The 24,114-nt window shown below is 41.2% G+C and overlaps 1 protein-coding gene across 1 annotated transcript in view; it reads left to right on the forward strand.

The window, feature by feature from the left end:
- The window catches only part of LOC308081029 (NACHT, LRR and PYD domains-containing protein 3-like), a 41,274-nt gene that overhangs the window by 7,828 nt on the left and 9,332 nt on the right, over positions 1 to 24,114 (forward strand). The window contains exons 6-9 of the mRNA XM_080457436.1: positions 8,834 to 8,947; positions 10,616 to 10,714; positions 21,388 to 21,515; positions 21,937 to 23,479. Coding sequence (XP_080313562.1) covers positions 8,834 to 8,947; positions 10,616 to 10,714; positions 21,388 to 21,515; positions 21,937 to 23,479 — 1,884 coding nt within the window. The remainder of the gene's footprint in view (positions 1 to 8,833; positions 8,948 to 10,615; positions 10,715 to 21,387; positions 21,516 to 21,936; positions 23,480 to 24,114) is intronic.

Consider the following 24,114-nt stretch of genomic DNA (forward strand, 5'->3'; position numbering starts at 1 on the left):
AATGTCAAGCAACTCTATTAGTACCTATAAGTAGGACATAGATATAAAGTACAGAACGAGGATTGTGGTTGCAGCACGATAATTTTCAGTACCTTGTGCACTTATCTGCACATAAAAATGTTGCTTTCGAATGCAATTATGTCTGTTAGGTATCTTTTGTATAGTCCCTTAATGGGAGACATACTTCTATGTTATCAGACTAGTATCATGCTGTATTTGCTATTACAGCCCTGTAACTTCACAACAGCCCACATGTGGAGTGATACTAGGTTTTTCAGTGGTATCCTTTAAAGTTAACTTGCAGAGAAAGAGCATGTTTCCTCAGAGAAACACTTCCCCGAATGAAAGTGTCTTTTTTGACAGATGATTGTAACAGTACCATGGGCCAAGCATCCATTGGACATTACTTTAAAATAGTGGTCACCCTGATAAGGTAGTGATATATAATAAAAAGATATAAGGCCTGATTCAGTTTTCTTCTCCGCTCTATTTTTCTTACATAATTATACAAAGTGTACTGTATATAGTTTTTTCCATTAACTGTACATGGTTGTGCATTTGTCAGTTTAGGCAACCAAAGATAGCATGATGTTGCATGCTGGTGTTATTGATACAGCTAAATTAGGACATGCAGTGAAGCTACATAAGTAGGGATTTAACTTCAGTAGCCACCTATCATACCATCTAGTACTCTGGAGATCTGCTTGAAGTTGGGCTGTCAGTGTATTTTTGTGTCGTCCGTACAAATTTAAACTTCCGATTGTCCTTGTGGGACTCCAGAGGTCACTGACTTCCAATTTGAAATGCATGGCTCTGTTAACCACCACATGCTATTTCTTATTACTAAAGAAAATCCTGTATCCAACCTATAACTCTCTGTGTATAGGACCTTAATTTATCAAGAACCGTGAGAATTTGGAGTGTAGTCAATCTTCTTTGTTACAGCCTTATTGTTATTATTGGCTTATTGTACAGTAAAGAGCTTATACTCTTCATATGTGCCCTAATTAATTGTTTTACATGATACCACAGATGTCAGACTGGTCAGTAGTTCCCTGCTATTGCCTTACCTCCTTTTTTTAAATTTCACTAATTGTCTCCGCCAGGCCGAAAGGCATGGCGAGAGTATGTTTTGCACCTTGTCCGTGTGTCCGTGTGTGTGTCCTTCTGTCTGTGACCAGCTAATCTCCGGCACCGTTGGCCCGGTCACTGCGAAACTGTGCACACACACTCCCTGGATGCCAATTCAGAACCTCTGGCCTCTGGCCAATTTTTCAGATTGGCCTGTTATAGCGCCCCCAGGAGGCCGATTTGTGTAAAACACATTTTTTGTTACTACTCCTATAGATTTTGTCCAATCAAACAAATTGGTACACAGTATCTCTAGTCATGTCATCAACACAGATCTGTCCGATTTTTCACATTCCATCCTAATTGGCTAAGATTGCCTTCCAAAGTTTGCAGGATTGGTCCGTTTTGAAAATGCCCACCACCGTTTCGATAGACCAACACAGAAACTACAAATTTCACGCCCACTTTTGAGACAGCGCCTCCACTCGAGGTCAATTAGAACGATGTACTGCAGCTGCCAATGCATTCCCTATGAGAGGATATGAGAGTTAGCCTACTTTTAAAATGATCCTACATTAACTGGAGACGAAATTGATTTAAATAAAAATATGTTTCCAAATGTATGGAGTGTCTTTGTCAACATATCTTCTTGTTTTCTTAATAGTTGATGTGTTTGTTTCACATTAAATGTTCCACTTTAACGAGTTACCCATAATGTTAACACAGCAGAGGCGAGACGGCAGACAGACAAGTAGTCGCATTTCAGTGACATCACTGTCTTTACGAGCGCCGAGCGCCGACCAGTGGCGTACCCACTGTAGAGGCAGGACAGGCGGTCCCCTGCCCAACTAAGATCTCGCCTCCCCTAGAAACCAACCGGAAAACAACCCGAAAATGTCCTCAAAGTCACGCATCCAACACGCTTTGAACTGAGCAGATTGGACCTTCTGTTCCAGAGATAATGACCAAAACATCTTGAAAACGTCCACTTTCACCGGTTTTCTGGGTATTGAAAACCTCAAGGGATGCGTCCGTGACGTATATACCATGCGACCACTTCAACTTTAGATTTCAGATGCTAGAACTTTTGACACACTGATGGAGTATACTATAGTCAGTGTTGGGCAAGTTACTTTACTTTAAGTAATATATTACTATTACTTATTACTAGAGATGCACGATATAATCGGTAACATATCGGAATCGGCCGATATCAGCCCTAAAATGCCATATCGGTACCGAACCGATCTCAAAATAAACCCGATTAAATTCCCCGATATTGTATATATTGTATAATAAAATGAACGAGAGCAGTCTCTCTGCCTGTCTCTGTCTCTTTAAGAGTCGGCTGTAGCTAGCTCCTCCCCCTTCCACACACTCTACATGCTGCTGTGTCTCTCAGTGAGAGTGCACTCACTGCGCAACAGGCTAGGCTGTTGCGTGAACAGAGACAACAAGTAGACAAACGAACAGCAAACAAACTCTTCACGTCCATAGTTCATACCAAGAACAGTCAGAGGGTTTCTTGTACATCTTAAATTAGATTATAGTAGTGATACAGCAGAGGATATATTTTCAACACGAATGTGTACATTGCCTCGTCATTTAACATCGACGTAAGTCACGTAACAAACACTCGCACTCGAGTGCAACCAGCGGCCGCTATTGAACAAGCAATCTGCTTGTGTATTTAACCACAGAGAATGAGCACAAATTCGCTCTCAGCTGGTAATGTTTCTGTATTTGACATCCTGTTGTCCTACAATCTGTAGTGTAGTGTACGAAGCAAGCTGTCCCTCTAAGATTAGTTTGTATATCTCACACACACACACACACACACACACACACACACACACACACACACACACACACACACACACACACACACACACACACACACAGTGGTGGCTCTAGGGAGTTGTGATTGGGAGAGCTAGGGGGGCTTTATTGTTTAGAGCAGAGGCTAATTAATTTAGGCAACAGACAATATGAATAACACTAATAACAAACTAGATTCAATGATCTTAGTTCCATAGGCCACATATTATGGTTTTGTGTTATACAAAGATTCAAATAATTCTGTGATGGCTTATAGCATACAAAAATGATGTCATAGTTAAGTTTGTTACTTAGAAGAATTATATATAATTAATGTATTTATTCCATAAATACTTTTTCATCACAGTAGGGTTAGTGGAGAGGGGGATTTACCATCAACTTTCACCAGTAAAACAAATTAAAATAAAAAAAATCAGCAATAAGCTCAATGTAAATATAATATATAATATATCGGTATCGGATCGGTATCGGCAGATATGACCCAGCAAATAATCGGTATCGGTATCGGTATCCAAAAAACAATATTGTGCATCTCTACTTATTACCTTCCTTTTAAAGTAATACATTTCTTTACATATTACTGTCTGAGCAACATAAATATATTAATATTACATATTACTTTTTAGTTACTTAAAAAAATAAAAGCTAAAATTGAACAATTAAATAATCTAGATTTTGTATTATTATTATTAGCCCACAAATTATTTTTGGAAATTGGGACACAGAGATGGCAGATGGGCAGGCATTTAAATTATAAGATATGATTATAAATTACATTAATTAATCAATTTATTTACTTAAATTAATCAATTCATAAATAGACATATATAATAAAGTATTAAACATACCTAAACATTGTACTTAAGTACAGTACTAGGGGTGGGACGATATGAAAATTTCATATCACGATAAATGTGGCCAAAAATATCACGATATACGATATTAGCGTGTTGCTTATGAAATCCTTAAAAATGTTTTTGCATTTATTCATTAATTCTGATGAAAAACACGACTACATTATGCTATTGTTAGTCACATTTATTCAACATTGGGTTTGGACACAGCTTTCACTTAGAGCAAAGGTATTATAATATGTTACTCTCTACCTCCCCCTACAGGCTGGTATTATAATATGTGACTCTCTACCTCCCCCTACAGGCTGGTATTATAATATGTTACTCTCTACCTCCCCCTACAGGCTGGTATTATAATATGTGACTCTCTACCTCCCCCTACAGGCTGGTATTATAATATGTTACTCTCTACCTCCCCCTACAGGCTGGTATTATAATATGTAACTCTCTACCTCCCCCTACAGGCTGGTATTATAATATGTTACTCTCTACCTCCCCCTACAGGCTGGTATTATAATATGTAACTCTCTACCTCCCCCTACAGGCTGGTATTATAATATGTAACTCTCTACCTCCCCCTACAGGCTGGTATTATAATATGTTATTCTTTACCTCCCCCTACAGGCTGGTATTATAATATGTTACTCTCTACCTCCCCCTACAGACTGGTATTATAATATGTTACTCTCTACCTCCCCCTACAGGCTGCTATTATATTGTTACTCTGTACCTCCCCCTACAGACTGGTATTATAATATGTTACTCAGTCTCTACCTCCCCCTACAGGCTGGTATTATAATATGTTACTCTCTACCTCCCCCTACAGGCTGGTAGGGCCTGTAAAAGGCCAATCAAAAAGAAGGCCATCAAGTAAAACGATGATTTTTAAGTCCACGGAAATAATTAATTTAACTTGAAGTTTAAGGATGATTTAATTTTAATATAGTACAAGAATAGTGTAACTATCTGTAAAATATAACCCATTTATTTCATAAAATTATGTATTGGGTTATAGCCTATTTGTCTCAATATTTGTCACATTCAGCACTGGACTTCACTGACTGTAGGGGTCACATTATTCACATTAGAATCACAGATTAGAGATTTTATGTATTTTGCCCTACTTTCTGTATTTTTCACTATTTAAAATATAGTATTTCTTAATTTGTAATAACCGACAGAGAGTCAGAGACAATATTTAGCCTATATATGGTTCTGTATCAGTGTATGAGTCAGTTTTAGCAGATTTCATTCTAATTGGCTTCTGTAGACTGCCTATGAATTTCATGGGCCTGGGTAGGGCCACCTGGCCTGGCGGAGATCTGCCCTGTTGCGCAGCATCACAGCAGCAGGTGAAGGCAATTAACTTAAACGAGGAGCTGCGCAGCAAAAACGGCTCAAACTATGTCCAACTGTCACGTTCTAGCTGCTGAAATAAACTTCCCATTTGGATCATTGTTGACAAAGGAACAGAACATGGATATTGTTTGCAAAATAATTATTTATTTATTGTCCATCAGAGCGGTGAGATCACAGCTTCTCTCTGCTTTTGTATGATATTGATAGCCTAATCTTTGGATCTGTTTGCAGTTATTAATTTGTATTGCTGTTGATCCGACGTCGGGTTTTCTCTCTCTCTCTCCCTCCCTCTCTCTCATGCGCCCGCGCGCTCTCTCATGCTCCCCCCCTCTCTCTGTCAAAAGTGTTGCTTGGCTTCCGCGCATTATAAACTGTAATATAGGCTTTAAATCTAACCTATCACTGGTTATGTGCAGCGTTTCACTTGATGTTGAATCTCAACCAGAGAACTGGTGTCTACCATTACCATATTGACAGAGGTGCACGCTGTGCGTCCTGGCCGTCTCCACGCATCCATTCAGTAGCCTACAAGGGACAGCGAGGCGAGTGCACTGACTCGCTGCGACGCTGCCTATTACATTACACCCGCCTTCTTTGGAACTGTATCCGGTGCAGTCCACACACATATATATGCATGCTCACAGCTGTTTCCGTTTCCTTTGATTCTCTCTAGGCCGGATATGCAACCTGGCAAAACAAATATACACCAATATTCGCGATAATTAGTAACGTAGTAACGTAGTGTCATCTTACTACTATATTACAGCTTCTCCTTGTAGTAATGCGTCATATTACCCGTTACTGCATTTCGGTAATATATTACGTAACAGCGTTACGTTACTAACGCACGTTACCCAACACTGACTATAGTATATTGTGGGTAGTATATCGAGATGACAGATATGGGACATTAAAAAGGATAAATGGGACAGTTTATTAGAACACCAAAAAAATCGCTACAGCCTCAGTAGTTAACCAGTGAAATTACGGTATTTTACAATGCCTCTCATAGAGATTGCATTGAGAGCTGCAGTTCATCGTTCTAACGGACCTCGAGTAGCGGCGCTGTCTCAAAAGTGGGCGTGAATTTGTAGGCGCCTGTGTCAGCCTGTGTGTGTCTATGGTCACTATCACATAAAAGGTGATAGGGTACCCTATCACCCTATCACCTAAAATAGGGTGATCACCTCATTTGGTAGCATGCAGGGCCCATAACTGGCCGATTTGAAAAATAAATTGGGTAGATTCTTCCTTGGCCTACCGGGAGTGTGCGTGCAAAGTTTCCCGCCGATCAGTCCGCGGTGCTTGTAGCATGTTGTGCAAAACGGGCCCCTACAGCAAACTTTGAAAGCCAATTGCCAATCGGAATAGAGATTATCGAATTATCGAGATTAACCGACATATCTGACAGATACATCTTGACTACAGAGATAATGTGCACCAATTTGAGAGAGATTGAGAAAATCTGTTGGAGTAGTAGCAAAAACTGTTTTGCAAAGAAAACGCAACATGGCGGAAAACTTCAGGTCAGGTGGAAATGGGCGTGGCGTATTTGGGGAGTTCCGTAATGATCCATGGAATCCAAGGGGAAAATATTCTTTATTGTATGACCTACGGTTCAAGAGTTATAGGCCAAATCTGGGTTCGAATCCACCGTGGTGCAACTTGACAGGCGTCTATACGAACACAATTGGCCCGTGTTCGGGGGAGGGAAGCCGGGAGGGTAGGGTGATATTGGTCATTGCATGTACTCTTTTTTTTTTTCTTTTTTTTTAAATATTTTTATTAGGGAAAATTTTGAGTACATGATTATGGGTACATAGGTACAGTTGTATTCCCTTTTTTTTTGCTTCCCCCCCCCCCTTTATCTCTGTATACATGGGGACATAATGATAGTAATAGAGCATTTGCATGGTATAAGGGTTTAGACTTATGTACAATAAAACAGAACAGGTGAGTGAGAGTAATAATACATCAAGTAACATTAAAAAAAAATGGAAAAAAAAATAATAATAATAATAATAGTAATAATAATAATAATAATAATAATAATAATAATAATAATAAAAATGTGTATATATATATGTATATATATGCAAGGAAATAATGAGTGAAAAGGATAGTAATAGAATCATCCTTAAAAATAAATAAAAATAAAATAAAGACAAGGAATGAAGGGATGGGAAAGGAGGGGGGGGGATTCAGTCAGAAGGTAGTGTTTGTAATGAATTGAAATAATCAATAAAAGGGTTCCACTTATGGGTAAATTTAGCATGTACTCTTATGGGCTGGGGATGGCACCTGTCAGCGGGGAGCGTTGGGGAGGAGGAGTAGGACGAAGGCTCTATGTCCTCCTGGTGAGGGCTCCTCACTGGCCTGGCAGGTGAGTCGGTAGGATACAACAGCAGTGACAGAAATGTGTGTGGGGAGGAATAAATTGACTAAATTACAAAATTGCGGCGAAAAAGGGGGTACAAATAATTGGCTCCTCTAAATAAAATAAATAAAAAAGCCCTGATGTTTTAAAGTCATAGCAAAAAAAGAAAGAGGGTTTATTTAAAGTAAATAAGTTTACTTGACAATTCCTACTCATGTCTGTTCATAGTTATAATAATTTGTTGTTTACTTTTCGTTTACATCTGCTCGACTGAAATACTGTATCCTCCACGACTACATAGGTCTGCAAATGTTTTGCTATAATGTTTTAGTTATGGAATTGTATCCGTCTGAACAATGAATCTGCATGGAGACTGTTTAAAGGTTACAAGGAGAAGGAGCAGTTTACCCAAATCACTTCGCCTTGTGCTGTTCTTGGAGACACTGGGATGACGTCTCCAAACATTGGTCGTCAAATTGAAATTATTGCCGCTACCATAATCTATACAGTGTGCACAATGATTGCACAAAGTCGGTATTTTATCCACCACATTGTCATTGTCATGGGTAACACTAAATCGTAAAGCCTGATTTATGACTCTGCAAATCAAGATCAACGTGTCACATTGTGTGATTAGTTAACATCATGGACATGCTCCATAAGATATACAAACTTTACACTGCATTTTTTATACAGCACTGTTTGTCAAAAGCGTCCGACATCACACTCACGAGTTGCCAGCAGAAGCAACTTGAGGGAAATGATACTCCTGTAGCTTGCGTGCACACGACCAAGAAGATGTGCACTCGCACAGATACAGATGCACACGGTTTTCTACTCCTGTTTGGAGACAGCTACTGTAGTTTTATATTTTGAGCATTTTCAATTGTCTATTGTGGAGAACTGTAACGTTTTAGAACGTTGAATAGGCCATTAAAAGGTAAAAGTAAATATAATATATACTCTTTTTTAAATTAATAGATTAGAACATTAAACGATAATATCGATCCTAATTCACATGTGAACACACATATCCATTCCCATTTTACCCCTAAATGGTCAGAAAACTCCCACAATGAACCTGTTGATCCATTGAATAACCTTTGAAAATAGTGGTCAAGGGGATCGAACCAAGTAAATCATACCCAGATTAATGTGCGTGCACACAAATTCAGGCTTGTTCTTAGATAAGTCAACAAAGTTTTTGCTTGTTCATTTGTTGTATTAGTCAACAAAAATGTGTGATGTTTATCTAGGAGTAGCTGTATATTCCACATGGATTGAATGATTCATAAAAATAAACTAAATAGTGTTCATCCTCTCTTTCTACCAGGGTTTATCAGCAGAGACCAGACTCTCCTGTATCCAGCTGTGTCTCCATGGAGAGTGTCAGGTCCATGGAAACACCTATCACCTTCAAAGATGGACAACACACTTCTGATCAAAGGTTTGAATTTACTGACCAATGATTGTAACAGTACTGTAAAAGAGTTCGTTCTGATGAGGGCTAGGTGGACAGAATGACAAACCAAATGTTTCAATAATCCAGATTTATTTTCAAATAGGTGCACAAAAATAATGTTCAAAAATAGTTTAAAAAGAATGGAATTCAAAAAACCCAAAACAATAAACTTACATGATTACTAGCAAGCAAACAGTCTAATGGAACATGTGAGGCTATAAAGGTAAAGTGGGAAAGGAAGTCTCTGTCTTTACCACAAGTACCATGGGCCAAGCATCCATTGAACATTACTTTAAAATAGTGGTCACCCTGATGAGGTAGTGAGATATAATAAGGCCTCATTCAGTTTTCTTCTCCGCTTTATTTTTCCTACATAATTATACAAAGTGTACCGTACATTGTTTTGCCATGATGTTTTAAAGTCATAGCAAAAAAAAAGGTTATTTGAAGTAAATAAGTTTACTTGACAATTCCTACTCATGTCTGTTCATAGTTATAATAATTTGTTGTTTACTTGTCGTTTACGTGTGTGCTAAAATATCGGCGGGAGACCCTACAGCACAACTCACTTTAATAATGTTGAAATCCTGCATCCTCCACAACTATATAGGGCTGAAAATGTTTTGCTATAAACCCCCCGATGTTTTAGTTATGGAATTTGATCCATTTGAACAATTAATCTGCATGGAGACTGTTTAAAGGTTACAAGGAGAAGGAGCAGTTTACCCAAATCGCTTCGCCTTGTGCTGTCCTTGGAGACACTGGGATGACGTCTCCAAACATTGGTCGTCAAAATGAAATTATTGCCGCTACCATAAGCTATACAGTGTTGCACAGTGATTGCACAAAGTCGGCATTTTATCCAAAACGTTGTCATTGTCATGGGTAACACTAAATCGTAAAGCCTGATTTATGACTCTGCAAATTAAGATCAACGTGTCACATTTTGTGATTATTTAACATCATGGACATGCCATGCGCCATGAGATATACAAACTTTACACTGCATTTTTTACACAGCACTGTTTGTCAAAAACGTCCGACATCACACTCAAGTTGCCAGCAGAAGCAACTTGAGGGAAATGAAACTCCTGTAGCTTGCGTGCACACGACCAAGAAGATGTGCACTCGTACAGATACAGATGCACACGATGTTCTTCTCCTGTTTAGAGACGGCTACTGTAGTTTAATATTTTGAGCATTTTGCATTGGCTATTGTGGAGCACAGTAACGTTTTAGAACTTTGAATAGGGCATTAAAAGGAAAAAGTAAATATAATATATACTCTTTTAAATTAATAGATTAGAACATTAAACGATAATATCGATCCTAATTCACATGTGAACACACATATCCATTCCCATTTTACCCCTAAATGGTCAGAAAACTCCCACAATTAACCTGTTGATCCATTGAATATCCCTTGAAAATAGTGGTCACGGGGATCGAACCAAGTAAAACATTCCCAGATTAATGTGCGTGCACACAAATTCAGGCTTGTTCTTAGATAAGTCAACAAAGTTTTTGCTTGTTCATCTGTTGTAATAGACAACAAAAATGTATGATGTTTATCTAGGAGTAGCTGTATATTCCACATGGATTTAATGATTCATAAAAATACACTAAATAGTGTTCATCCTCTCTTTCTACCAGGGTTTATCAGCAGAGACCAGAGTCTCTGCACCTGAAAAGGGTCAGGTCCATTGAAGCACCTATCACCTTCAAAGATGGACAACACTCTACTGATCAAAGGTTTGAATTTACTGGCAGATAATTGTAACAGTAGCATGAGCCAAGCATCAATTGAACATTACTTTAAAATAGTGGTTACCCTGATGAGGTAGTGAGATATAATAAGGCCTCATTCAAGTGCACCGTATATTGTTTTGCCATTAACTGTGCATGGTTGTGCATTTATCAGTTTAGACAACCAAAGATAGCATGATGTTGTATGCTGGTGTTATTGATACAGCTAAATTAGGACATGCAGTGAAGCTACGTAAGTAGGGATTTAACTTCAGGAGCCACCTATCATACCAGTCACTAGTACTCTGGAGATCTCTTTGAAGTTGGGCTGTGTCAGTGTAATTCTAAATATTTTTGTGCCGTCCGCAAAAAGGTAAACATCAGATTGTATCACACTTGTTAAATCATTTATAAACAACAAAATTTCAAAAAAATTGAAGTGGTTCCGTTAACCACTGCCTGCTGTTTCCTATTACTAAGAAAATCCTGTATCCAACATATAACTGTGTTGTCTATACAGTAGGACCTTCATTTTGATATTGGTCTCTTATGAAGAACATTATCGAAGGCTTTTTGGATGTCCATAATATATATACAATCCACTGACTGTCCTCTATCTAAAGCTGCTGACCATTTAACAAGAACTGTGAGAAGTTGAAGTGTAGTCGATCTTCCTGATATAAAGCCATACTGTTACTAAAGACCTAATTGGACTTCATATGATCTACAATATGTGTCCTAATTAATGTTTCCATTGTTTACATACCACAGATGTCAGACTAAGAGCTCTGTAGTTCCCCACTATTTCCTTACTTCCTTTTTTTTCAAATTGCACTGATTTGTGCCTCTTTCCAACCACAAGGTAAAGTTGCTTCCGCCAAAGTATTATTACAGTATATAACATTGTTAACGATTCAACAATCACACAAGCTATTTCCATTACAATCCTAGGATGTAATGCTACATGGCAAGTCCTAGAGATTTGTAGATGTTAATTCTTTGTAGCAGGTTTTTTTGTGTCCTCAGTGGTTATTATAAAACGTTCTGTATGCTGAGCTTCCACTCTTGGCAGTTCAGGTATAACGTGCCCTTCAGGTTCATTCACAAATACTGCTAAAATAATCTATTTCTATTAGAAAAAATAGACTAAAAGAGACTATTTCTGTTTAGATTGTCTTGTTAAATCCTCTTCATATAGACATCTTAAATTCCGTGTTCTCATTCTCACATAGTTTCTAACTCTCCGACATTCTTGTTGACAATCATTGTACCTCTGGGTCTTTACTCCTTATAGCCTTTCTTGCGAGAGTGTTTTTTTCTTTTATTTTCATTTTTGTAATATACTGTCTAAGGGAAAGTTGTGTTTTTTACTCAATGACCTGCTATTTGGCACATATTTATCCTCTATTTCGTTTGATAATCTCCATTTAGTGTTTACATCATAGTCAGACAAAAAAGTATTTTTCCCAGTCAAATATTTCCAAATGTCTACGTTAGGGGGATGAGGTCTAGAGCACAATGTTTTAGGTGCAAATAATTAATGTTTTATATTTAATACTCCTTTCTAAGTCTCGCTATGGGAGAGCGCCCCCTAGTGCGCGAACACAGAAGCATTTTCTTGATACACTTCCAGGCATTCCATTTGGCTGGATTCTGATTCGCTCCCCTGACCGGAGGTCCCGCCCTCCGCCTATATAGTCAGGGGTCGGATCAATACTCGTTCCTTCGTTTCCTCTTCTCGTCTGACAATGCCGAACTCGTTTCCTCAGTTTCGCCGAAAATTGTTAGCTTAACTAGGTCTGAACAGGCCAGGATCGACTTCTGTGACCGCGAGACGCTAACAATTTGGTGATTCTGACTTCCTACCTTAAGTACACAGGCCCCTATTCTAGGTGAGATTTGAACAAACCACTAATTACAGAATTAGGACTAGGCAAGAGGCGTTTCCCCGCAAAATTCGGTATTCTGTGGCACCCCCCTCACCCGCCAAACACCTGAGCTACCCGTTACATTATGCATAGGTGTGGTTTGGGCGTTACAATGATAAAACCAATCACCGTGCCAGAAGCCATTGCCTTTAAGAGAAGACTGCGCTAGCCGTCATCCCCGATCCAATATATCCAATATATGCTCTAGCCTATCTCCCTGTCTGCACTGTTGCCTGGTCTGATTATTATAAGCCACATTGGGCTTGTTTTCCTTCTTTCTTTTTTTTTATCCAAATAATTTTTTTTATTAATTTGTAGCGTATTGTGTTCACAATAAGCTTGTCATATTAGTCAGATCCGGAATAGTATATGAAAGCCATTTAAAATAGTTATACTATTGGTACACACCGGCTGCTCCCAAATAATTAATTACATCATGTTGCGACAACGCTCCTACGTGGTACACAGACAAACAGTAGCACATGGGTATAATAAATTGGACAGTTTTAGGAAAGGTCTATATGTAGCCTACTCACTAGAGATGCGCGGATCGCTGCCGCAGTTAACCGCGGTTTGGGTGGATTCGGGTCATTCAAATATAATTATTAATTAATATCGGATAAACCGCGGGTGAAATATTGCGGTAAATAAATTAATGACATCTATTATATCTATCCATAAAATAGCGAAATCTCTGCGTGCTTGTGTCTGTGTGAGTGTGTAGAGCAGCCTCTGTGCGATGCGATCACAAAATGCATTGATTTAGCCTCTGGAATGTCGGTGCGTCTTTTTTCTTTTTTTTAAACCGGTGCTGCTGCGCTCTGTGTTGGATGCCGCATGTATGTTGGATGCCTGTATGTTGGATGCCGTATGTATGTCTGTATGTTCAGTGCAGCAGAACAGTGGCTGTTATTGTTCTATTTCCACCATTCTAATGGATTCCAGGGGTGTGTAAACATCTGAAGTAGCTCCATAGTTTCCTCTGAAGTGACGCAGTTAAAGTTAACTTACATCCATATTGTCCCCGTTATCTTTCATCATCCACCTTTGTTCAGTAATCCCGAACAGAGCTACACTTTAAGTTTACATCAATCATCTAATAGCCTCTCAAACCCAGACACATTGCTGCGATGCGTATGTGCGTCGCCTACCTACCCAAAATAACAGACATGCAAGCTATCAACGGCGCTGCGTCATGTCGTGTCGACAGCTTACAGATCTGTTATTTTGGACAGCATAAACAATGAGGCGCGCGTGCGCCACAGAGTAGTAGTTTAACACTAAACCAAAAACATTACATTACGTGGTCAACAACATACTAGACATGTAACTTGCTTGGGGCTTTTAATGCAGTTCTCAACCTGTGGGTCGAGACCACAATGGAGCACCCAATGCCTGGCGAGCTTGTAGATCTGCTATTTTCACAATATTTATCTGTGGAACCGAGTCAAACAAAATGGGGGGGTCCCCAGTTCAAATATGGTTATTTTGGGGGGTCGATGGCCTGAAAAGATTGAGAACCTTTAATGCAGTAAACATGACAGCGTTTACGTGGGGAATTTAATAATAATATAATATATAATATAATATTCACCCGCAGCATGGGTTTAACGAGACAGCAGCCAAAATGAAAATCACACTAGATGATCCGGTCATCTTATAAGAAATGTAAGTGCTTAAGATTTTAGCCCAAACCCAACGGGACCCGACCCGTACCGGCTGGGCCAGGTCAACGTTTTTTTTAAATCCAAATAAATTCATATATTAATTAATTAATTAACTTGTCATATTAGTCAGATCCCCAAGAGTATATGAAAGCCATTTAAAATAGTTATATATTCTTACACAGCTGATGCCAAATAATTAATGAACAGGGCAACGCAAAAGTAGGTCAAATCAATCAGCTGTCTTGTCATGACGGCAGCAGCAGAGAGCCCCCTTTAAAGTTTAAACCATAACATGACATAGAATGGATCTTCAGACAGACTATTGAGCTTTCTTCATGTCTTTTTCACCTCAAAGTAAATGTTGGATTATTTCTTCAAATGAGAGCACAGGCAGCGGGCAGTAGAAGGTAACATTAGATGTGATTTCTACATGGCAAAAATGATTACGGTTATTCTATGAAACATATATTTCATAGAATAACCATAATCATTTTTAAAATGGTTATGGGGCAGTGTATATATTTATATAGCCCTATTTGCTCCAAGCTGTTTTTTAAATAAAATATAGACTGTTGGAATAGGGTAGAATGACTCCTGTTCTTAATGAATTACCAAGATTTAATGAGAAATAAGGCTTCTTTAGAAAAATGACTGACGGGCTGGGCTGGGCCTAATTTGTCAATTATTAGTCGAGCCGGGCTGAAATATTTAGGGGATATGAAAGCTCTAGTTAGTAGTTTGAAGTGCTCATGTGGCCTTATAGTTGCTTCTTTTTGTTTTCATAGACCTGCGGTTGCTTATTTCTCGCCAAGGCTGGCAACACGGCTCATGGTCCAACGCACAAAGCCATTGTAGTGTCTGTGTGCACTTGGCGGGTGCTTTTAGAAACCGGCGGGTGATATTAGATTCCACTATCCCCCCTCCCCAAGCCGTACCCATGCGTGTCTGCAGAATGGCAATGTGGGGGATATAGCAACAACACGCCCACGGGCACACCTCCACGCGCAAATAACGGCGTCGGCATAATGGTGACGGGTAGAGCAGGTTCTAGAATAACCTATTGGGGCGGCGCAGCTCCATTATCCGGATTTAACGTGGTTTAGGGGGGGAAAGTGCTCGAGAATAGAGCCCACACAGCTCTATTCTGTGGCAGTTTTTTCCCCGTTAAATCGGGATAATGGACCTGCGCCGCCCCAATAGGTTATTCTAGCACCTGCTCTACCCGTCACCATTATGCCGACACCGTTATTTGCGCATGGAGGTGTGTTATTTGCGCATGGAGGTGTGCCCGTGGGCGTGTTGTTGCTATATCCCCCACATTGCAATTCTACAGACACACATGGGTACGGCTTGGGGAGGGGGGATAGTGGATTCTAGAAGCACCCGCTGGTTTATAAAATCACCCGTCAAGTGCACACAGACACTACAATGGCTTTGTGCGTTGGACCATGAGCCGTGTTGCCAGCCTTGGAGAGAAATAAGCAACCGCAGTCCGCAGGTCTATGAAAACAAAAAGAAGCAACTATAAGGCCACATGAGCACTTCAAACTACTAACTAGAGCTTTCATATCCCCTAAATATTTCAGCCCGGCTCGACTAATAATTGACAAATTAGACCCAGCCCAGCCCGTCAGTAATTTTTTTATAGAAGCCTTATTTCTCATTAAATCTTGGTAATTCGTTAAGAACAGGAGTCATTCTGCCCTATTCCAACAGTCTATATTGTATTTAAAAAACAGCTTGGAGCAAATAGGGCTATATATATACACTGTCCCATAACCATTTTAAAAATGATTATGGTTATTCTATGAAATATATGTTTCATAGAATAACCGTAATCATTTTTGCAATGGAGAGATCACATCCAATGTTACCTTCTAGCCTACTGGCCGCTGCCTGTGCTATCATTTGAAGAAATAATCCAACATTTACTTTGAGGTGAAAAAGACATGAAGAAAGCTCTGAAGATCCATTATTTATGTCATGTTATGGTTTAAACTTTAAAGGGGGCTCCCTCTGCTGCTGCGTCATGACAAGACAGTGATTGATTTGACCTACTGTTGCGCTGCCTGCCCTGTTGATTAATTATTTGGCATCAGCTGTGTAAGAATATATAACTATTTTAAATGGCTTTCATATACTCTTGGGGATCTGACTAATATGACAAGCTTATTGTGAACACAATACGCTACAAATTAATTAATATATGAATTTATTTGGATGTAAAAAAAAACGTAGACCCGGCCCAGCCGGTGCCGACGGGCCGGGTCGGGTCCCGTTGGGTTTGGGCTAAAATCTTAAATTTTTTATAAGATGATCGGATCATAGTGTGATTTTCATTTTGGCTGCTGTCTCATTAAACCCATGCTGCGGGTGAATATTATATTATAGCCTATATTATATATATTAGCCTATATTATTATTATATTCCCCGCGTAAACGCTACGTTCATGACCCCCCAAAATAACCATATTTGAACTGGGGACCCCCCCCCCCCCATTTTGTTTGACTCGGTTCCACAGATAAATATTGTGAAAATAGCAGATCTACAAGCTCGCCAGGCGTTGGGTGCTCCATTGTGGTCTCGACCCACAGGTTGAGAACCACTGCATTAAAAGCTCCAAGCAAGTTACATGTCTAGTATGTTGTTGACCACGTAATGTAATGTTTTTGGTTTAGTTAGGCTACTCCGTGGCGCGCGCGCCTCATTGTATGCTGTCCAAAATAACAGATCTGTAAGCTGTCGACACGACATGACGCAGCGCCGTTGATAGCTTGTATGTCTGTTATTTTGGGTAGGTAGGCGACGCACATACGCATCGCAGCAATGTGTCTGGGTTTGAGAGGCTTTGATTGATGTAAACTTAAAGTTTAGCTCTGTTCGGGATTACTGAACAAAGGTGGATGATGAAAGATAACGGGGACAATATGGATGTAAGTTAACTTTAACTGCGTCACTTCAGAGGAAACTATGGAGCAACTTCAGAGATGTTTACACACCCCTGGAATCCATTAGAATGGTGGAAATAGAACGATAACAGCCAACGTGAGTACATAGGCTATAGACCTTTCCTAAAACTGTCCAATTTATTATACCCATGTGCTACTGTTTGTCTGTGTACCACGTAGGAGCGTTGTCGCAACATGATGTAATTAATTATCTGGGAGCAGCCGGTGTGTACCAATAGTATAAATATTTTAAATGGCTTTCATATACTATTCCGGATCTGACTAATATGACAAGCTTATTGTGAACACAATAGGCTACAAATTAATATAAAAATGTATTTGGATAAAATAAAATAAAAGAAGGAAAACAAGCCCAATGCGGCTTATAATAATCAGACCAGGCAACAGTGCAGAGACTGCAGACAGGTAGATAGGCTAGAGCATATATTGGATCGGGGATGACGGCTAGCGCAGTCTTCTCTTAAAGGCAATGGCTTCTGGCACGGTGATTGGTTTTATCATTGTAACGCCCAAACCACACCTATGCATAATGTAAGGGGTAGCTCAGGTGTTTGGCGGGTGAGAGGGGTGCCACAGAATACCGAATTTTGCGGGGAAACGCCTCTTGCCTAGTCCGGAATCCGTAATTCGTGGTTTGTTCAAATTTCAGCTGGAATAGGGCCCACAGTCTTTTTCCGTAATACTCCCGAGCCAGTAGCCTCAAAGCTCGCTCCCAGTGGGTATTACTATTACCAGTTAGCTTCGATCGCTAACCGTTGGCTTGTACCGGCATGCTTAGCCTAGTTGCACTCGTTAGCACGGAAAGCTAACGAGTGACTAAACGCGCAATAGCTGTTCGGCAAGCTCACACTGTAGCTCGGTTAGCCCCAAGCTAGCCTTGACTCCAACTGTTATGACCCGCTAGCTCCCAAAAGCTAGCTTGATGAACGGCTAGCTCACACTGCAGCTCAGTTAAGACCGAGGCTAGCCCTGACTGGCCCCTGACTCCCCGTGTTGCGTCCTGCTAGCTATCAAGGAAGCTAGCTCAACGGCCGGCTAGCTCACACTGTAGCTCGGTTAGCCTCCGCTAGCCCTGACTCCACGTGTTGCGTCCTACTAGCTACCATACCAAAGCTAGACCGATGGGAAGATCGTGGTCGGCGGAGGCCCAACCAAGAGCATGGCGCCCGGAACCAGGTGTAGGACCCGATCCAACACCACCTTGTTGTTAGTGTTCCAGAGCTAAGCCTGACGCTCGCTCCCAGCGAATACTGGTAGCTCCGACAGCTACCGTTAGCCTGGCGCGTTGCCACCAGTCCTTAAAACTCCTGATAGCAATGCGTTTGCACGCTGCATGTTGTCACCGGGCACACACGACAGCGTTATGCTTCACACCGTGTTTTTTCCTCGTAGTGACCTCTTGGCCACAAGCTAAAAACACTGAAGACCACACCAGCGTCACCTCCTGGTGTGTTTTCTCGCTGGGACAGCTATGTACGCCACCAACTGGCGTCGCATGCCACTAACTGGCTTGGTGCGTCCCACCGGCAGGCTCAGCGAGCTCCCGCTGGCGACGCGTTTTGCACGCTAGCTTTTTAGCTACAAGCTAAACACTGGGCGGGCACGACAGTATTGGTTGCCCATACTATGTTCTTCGTCGCACGCTACCATCTAGCATCACATGATACTAGCTGACCTAACACACAACTACTGACCTGCTTCACGATTTGTGTGCACAACCAAGCTGTTGGTATCATAGACTGTATAAAAAGAATGGACTAAGCCACACCTCTGGTTTCTACAGACCATAAATGAAGCCGATTGTTCAGGAATTTCAAATCCGCCATCTTTCAATATCGCGTCATATCCTGCAGAATGCAACCAGACCAGTATTGGTTGGGTAGCTTGTCAATCAAGAGCGGGGGTGGGGAATGAATGCTATTTGTTGTGTAGCTTGTCAATCAAATCATCCCGCCCCTCCTAGAGCATAGCCTACTTTATCGTAAATTTTAAAATAAATGGGACCATAATTTACCAAAACGCATATGATGATTGAAAGGACACTTTAAACTTGCGACTGGAAGCATATAGTATTTATGACAATGTTTATTAAGGTAAGAAAATCAAGTCTAAAGTTCGTCAAAAACCCATCCGCTTGCGTTGAGATAAATTCTTTCTGACACCAGCAGGGGTAAAACAGCGAAACTACAGGCCATTCATATGAACTGTCACTTGAACTCTCTTCCTTATTCGAGTCAATTTCAAAGCAGGAAGCTGGGCCCTTGGTTGGTATAAGCCTAGCAAGCTTTTCCACCACAGAAACGTCTCTCCTACACCAAGTAGGGGAGAAGATACAGAGTTAGTCGACCGTCCTGCATATGACACCTCCTCATGGCAGGAGCTGGGGCTCTAACGCAGGAACCCATTTCCCAGGGTGGACATGCTCCACTGCCCGACGGGAAAACTTTACACACTATATATTATCTGCATAATGTTGTTGTAAAAGAAAGGGGGGGGGGGCTGTGTCCGATACCGGACCTGAGAGCCCTCAGTCAGTATCTAAAGGTTTTCAACATGATGACTGCCATGTCTCTCCTACGTACAGTCATGCCTGCCACGGTTCCGAGTGGGCCACACGGTCACACTCAAAACCTGCAGGAGGATGGCCGGTCTCGTGGCCTCGGCCATTTTGTTATTACGTCTGGGGAGGCTGCACATGAGACCATGTTAGAGGTGGGTGACGTCCCGGGACAACCCCAACCGACGTCACTACCGCAAGGTGCTAGTCACAACAGGATGTGTGGCTGCGCTCAGCCACTGGGGGAACCTATAGTTGTTCTCAGTGGGGGTCCGATGGATATGTTATGTCATCACGGACGCCGACCAGCTAAGGTGGGGAGCCACCTACAGTGGTGAGGCTGACAGGGGTTTGTGGTCCTGCAGGTTACAGACCTACCATGTAAACTACCTGGAGCTTTTTTGGCGGTATTTTCCGACAAAATAAAGCAGTTCCTCACGCTCCCTGCATGGGCGTCATGTGTTGCTTTAAACAAGCAGGGAGGTAGATGTGTGCTGCACGAGTTGGCAAATAGACTGCTCATCTGGAGTATACCATGATTGCTGCCTCTCAGGGCATCGCATGTGGCTGGAATCCAGAACATAAGGGCGGACCTGCTGTCCGGGGAATGGTGCCATTACAGGGAATGGTCACTGCACCCGGTCGTAAGCAGAGCTAATCTGGGCTTGTCTTCGGACAACCTCAGATAGATCTATTGCCTCACAAGTACGTCGTTTGTACTCCTCAGTGAGGGGGGCAGCTCTTCTGGGCCTGGACGCTCTAGCGCACCAGTGGCCCGGAACCGTGCTGTATGCTTTCCCCCCACTGTCCCTCATAGCTCCCACACTCGCGAGAGTGAGGGGAGGGTAGCAGGGTGTGATTTTGGTGGCCCCGGGATGGGGTCACTGGCTCTAGATCACACCTCTGATGTACCATCGCCCCTGGCAGCTGCTGTTACGCAGGAACATGCTAACGCATGTAGGACATATCCTGTCCTACATCAGAATAGGGAAAGATATGTGATATGATATGATATGATACGATACTGTATCCTCATCAGATAGTAAGACGTATAAGCATGATGCAATGGTCAATATTATGAATTAATAGTGGACATATGGAGTTGGCATGAAAGTCCAATACGCGAAACTGTGGCCACACAAACACGGCAAGGGACCTAATTATTCAGCTATAAATGAGTCAACTGAAAAATAATAATTTGCATCATCTTATGTATCCAATCTTTTTTTGACAAATGTTGGGCACATAAATATTTTATTTGTGGTTTGGCACTATTGTAATAGATTTTTTATGAAGAATGGCATTCTAATGACATACGCAAGCTTTGGTCCCATGTAAGTCTGCCTCCGAGCAGACGTGAGAGAGTGTATACGTCCGTCACAATCCACGGACAGGTTTTTTTTGGGATAAATCAGACTCTTAACGTAGAAAGTTGCGTAAAAGTACAAAATTATGTGCGGACCAGAGCTTAGTGAATGAGGCCTCATGTTTCCTTTGAGAAACAGTTCCCTGGATGAACAAGGTTTTGAGAAATTAAAACTATGTATGTTTTTTCAGTGATTGGCTTTCTGGGGAGCAGTCCAGGTGCAGACAGTGCATCACTTCAAGAGACAATGCTTGTCCCAAGTGTCGTAAAAAGCCTAGAAAAGACCCTGAACTCAGTTGGAAAACAGATAAAGACACAGGTAATACAAACTATGGGGCTTGTATTTTACTTTGTTCTATTGTTCAATTAACCTACATTATGCTAAAAGATAAAAAGGTGGATATAATGTGTAGTTACTTTAATTTAATGTGTCTTTTCTGTTTCTAAATTATTGCAATGTACGGATGCCACGCTATGTCATCCCACGATATATTGCGATATTAAAATGTGACGATATGTATCGTCGTGAGGTCATACTGTATCGCAATATTTCTAAAAATAAATATTTAAGGATTATTTTTTGGGGGGCTAGTGAAAGTTACAGGAGTTCTGTATGGTGTGTGATATGAAATGTGAGCTTACCATAACAGTAATCCTTAATCATATTCAAGGGCTTTTAGAGAGAAATGAGACAGACTCCAGCCACAATAAAAAAAATATGATTCATGTATTTTTTTCAGGGGAGAGGAATGTCCAGAAAGTAAAGATGACTTTCAAAAAAGAAATGAGGGAAAGATTTACCTCAACGCGTGAAGGGAGCGGTGAACAAAAGAGCTTGCTGAGCAGTATTTACTCAACGCTGTACATCACCCCGGAAGAGAGGGAGGACTCATCTGTAGAGCATGAACTCAGACAAATAGAAAAAAAGATGAGGGGGCTGCTGTTGACTGAAATCTCCCTCAATGACATCTTCAAATCTTTACATGGCCAAGAAAACCAACACCAAAGACTTGTCCTTACAAATGGCATCGCTGGCATTGGGAAATCATTCACCGTGCAGAAGTTTGCTCTGGACTGGGCTGAAGAGAAGGCCAACAACGATATCGACTTTGTCTTCGTTCTTACTTTCAGAGAGATCAACCTGTGCAAAAAGCCGATCAGTCTGCACGGACTCCTGATGCAATTCCACCCTGCGCTACAGGGGTTGAGTGACTCATTGGAATCCACCAAATTCACAGTGGCCATTGTCTTGGATGGACTCGATGAGAGCAGGCTCCCACTGCACTTCGCCAACAATGAGGTAGTCACATCAGTGACCCAGGAAGCGTCAGTAGATGTGTTGTTGACCAGCCTCATCAAGGGGGCGCTGCTTCCATCTGCCCGCCTCTGGATAACGTCCCGTGTGGCAGCAGCCAATCAGATCCCTGCTCAATACGTTAACATGGTGACAGAGATAAAAGGTTTCAATGACCCACAGAAGGAAGAGTACTTCAGGAAGAAGTTTGCAGGACGCCCAGGTCTCGCTGATCATGCCATCCCCCAAATTCAGTCTTCACACAGCCTACTCATGATGTGCTACATCCCAGTCTTCTGCTGGATTTTGGCAGAATTATTTGTGGGAGGAGGTGCGATGAAAGTGATCTTTGGGACCCTGACAGAGATGATGTCACACTACCTGCTGGTCCAGACCAAGCGGAGAAGCAGGAAATACGATCAGAAGACAGAGCAGAATAAAGACAGGCTTCTGAAATCCCACAGAGACCTCCTCCTAGGTCTTGGAAGACTGGCATTTAAGCACCTCGAGAAGAACAACCTCATTTTCTATGAGGAAGATTTGCAAGAATGCAAAATTGATGTCACAGAAGCATCCATCTATTCGGGATTCTGTGCCATGATTCTCAAGGAGGAGCAAGTCTTTGACCAGAAGAAAGTCTTCAGCTTTGTACACCTGACTGTTCAAGAGTTCTTTGCTGCACTCTACGTCTACGACTGCTTCATCAATAAGAACATTGAGGCACTGCACTCTTTCCTCGGGCAGGAGCAGGAGACTTGCCCGAGCACTCTGGTGGACCTGCTGAAGATAACCATCAACAAGGTGTTGGATAGCAAGAACGGACAGTTTGACTTCTTCCTACGCTTCCTCCTTGGTCTCTCCTGCGAGTCCAATCGTGAAGTTCTGTCTGGTCTGCTGACGACCCTGAAAGAAGAAACAAGCTCAGAAAATACCAGAAAGAAAATCCTCACCTACCTGAAGACTCGAAGAAAGGGACTATCTCCAGAGAGGTAAACCTATATTAAGGCCTTGAACACACGTATATGGATGTTAATAAATGGACATTTAAACTGTCTGTTAAAAAATTAAAATAATAACAATCCTGTCCACACCAAGATTAAAAAATATATCTCTATACATACGTAAATGCAAAACAAATCAGCGACCAGCAATCTATCTAATTGTTTATTTATTTGTTTTTAAGGATGTTTTTCAGTTGTTTTAAATTTGACCACACGGTTTTACTTAAGACATCTGTAGGAACCCTAGTCTAGCTTAAAAAATGTATATGACGTTCAGAAATAGGTTAAAAAAAATAGACCATCCTCCTCCCATTCAGAATGTGACCAAGTCCTGTCACAGAGGTCACATACTTTAAACCACAGACACTATGGCAATATTGGGCGCAGCAGATGCCTTTGAGTGCCAGAGAAGTGGTGCAGATGATGCAGCAGTGTTAAGTGAGGTATACATTTGTAATTGGCTTTAACAGTGCTAACCAAACATAAAAAACATAAAAGTAGGAATATCTACCATCATTGTTGTTGTTTCCAGGCACATGCTCATAACAAAAATGAACAACTGCCATGCGTGAAATGAGGAGTGATTTAATCGTTTCTCCACACGCTCTGTTTTACATGGCTAC

This window comes from Gymnoscopelus braueri, assembly GCF_963280865.1.
Source record: "Gymnoscopelus braueri genome assembly, contig: SCAFFOLD_164, whole genome shotgun sequence".
NCBI lineage: Eukaryota > Metazoa > Chordata > Actinopteri > Myctophiformes > Myctophidae > Gymnoscopelus > Gymnoscopelus braueri.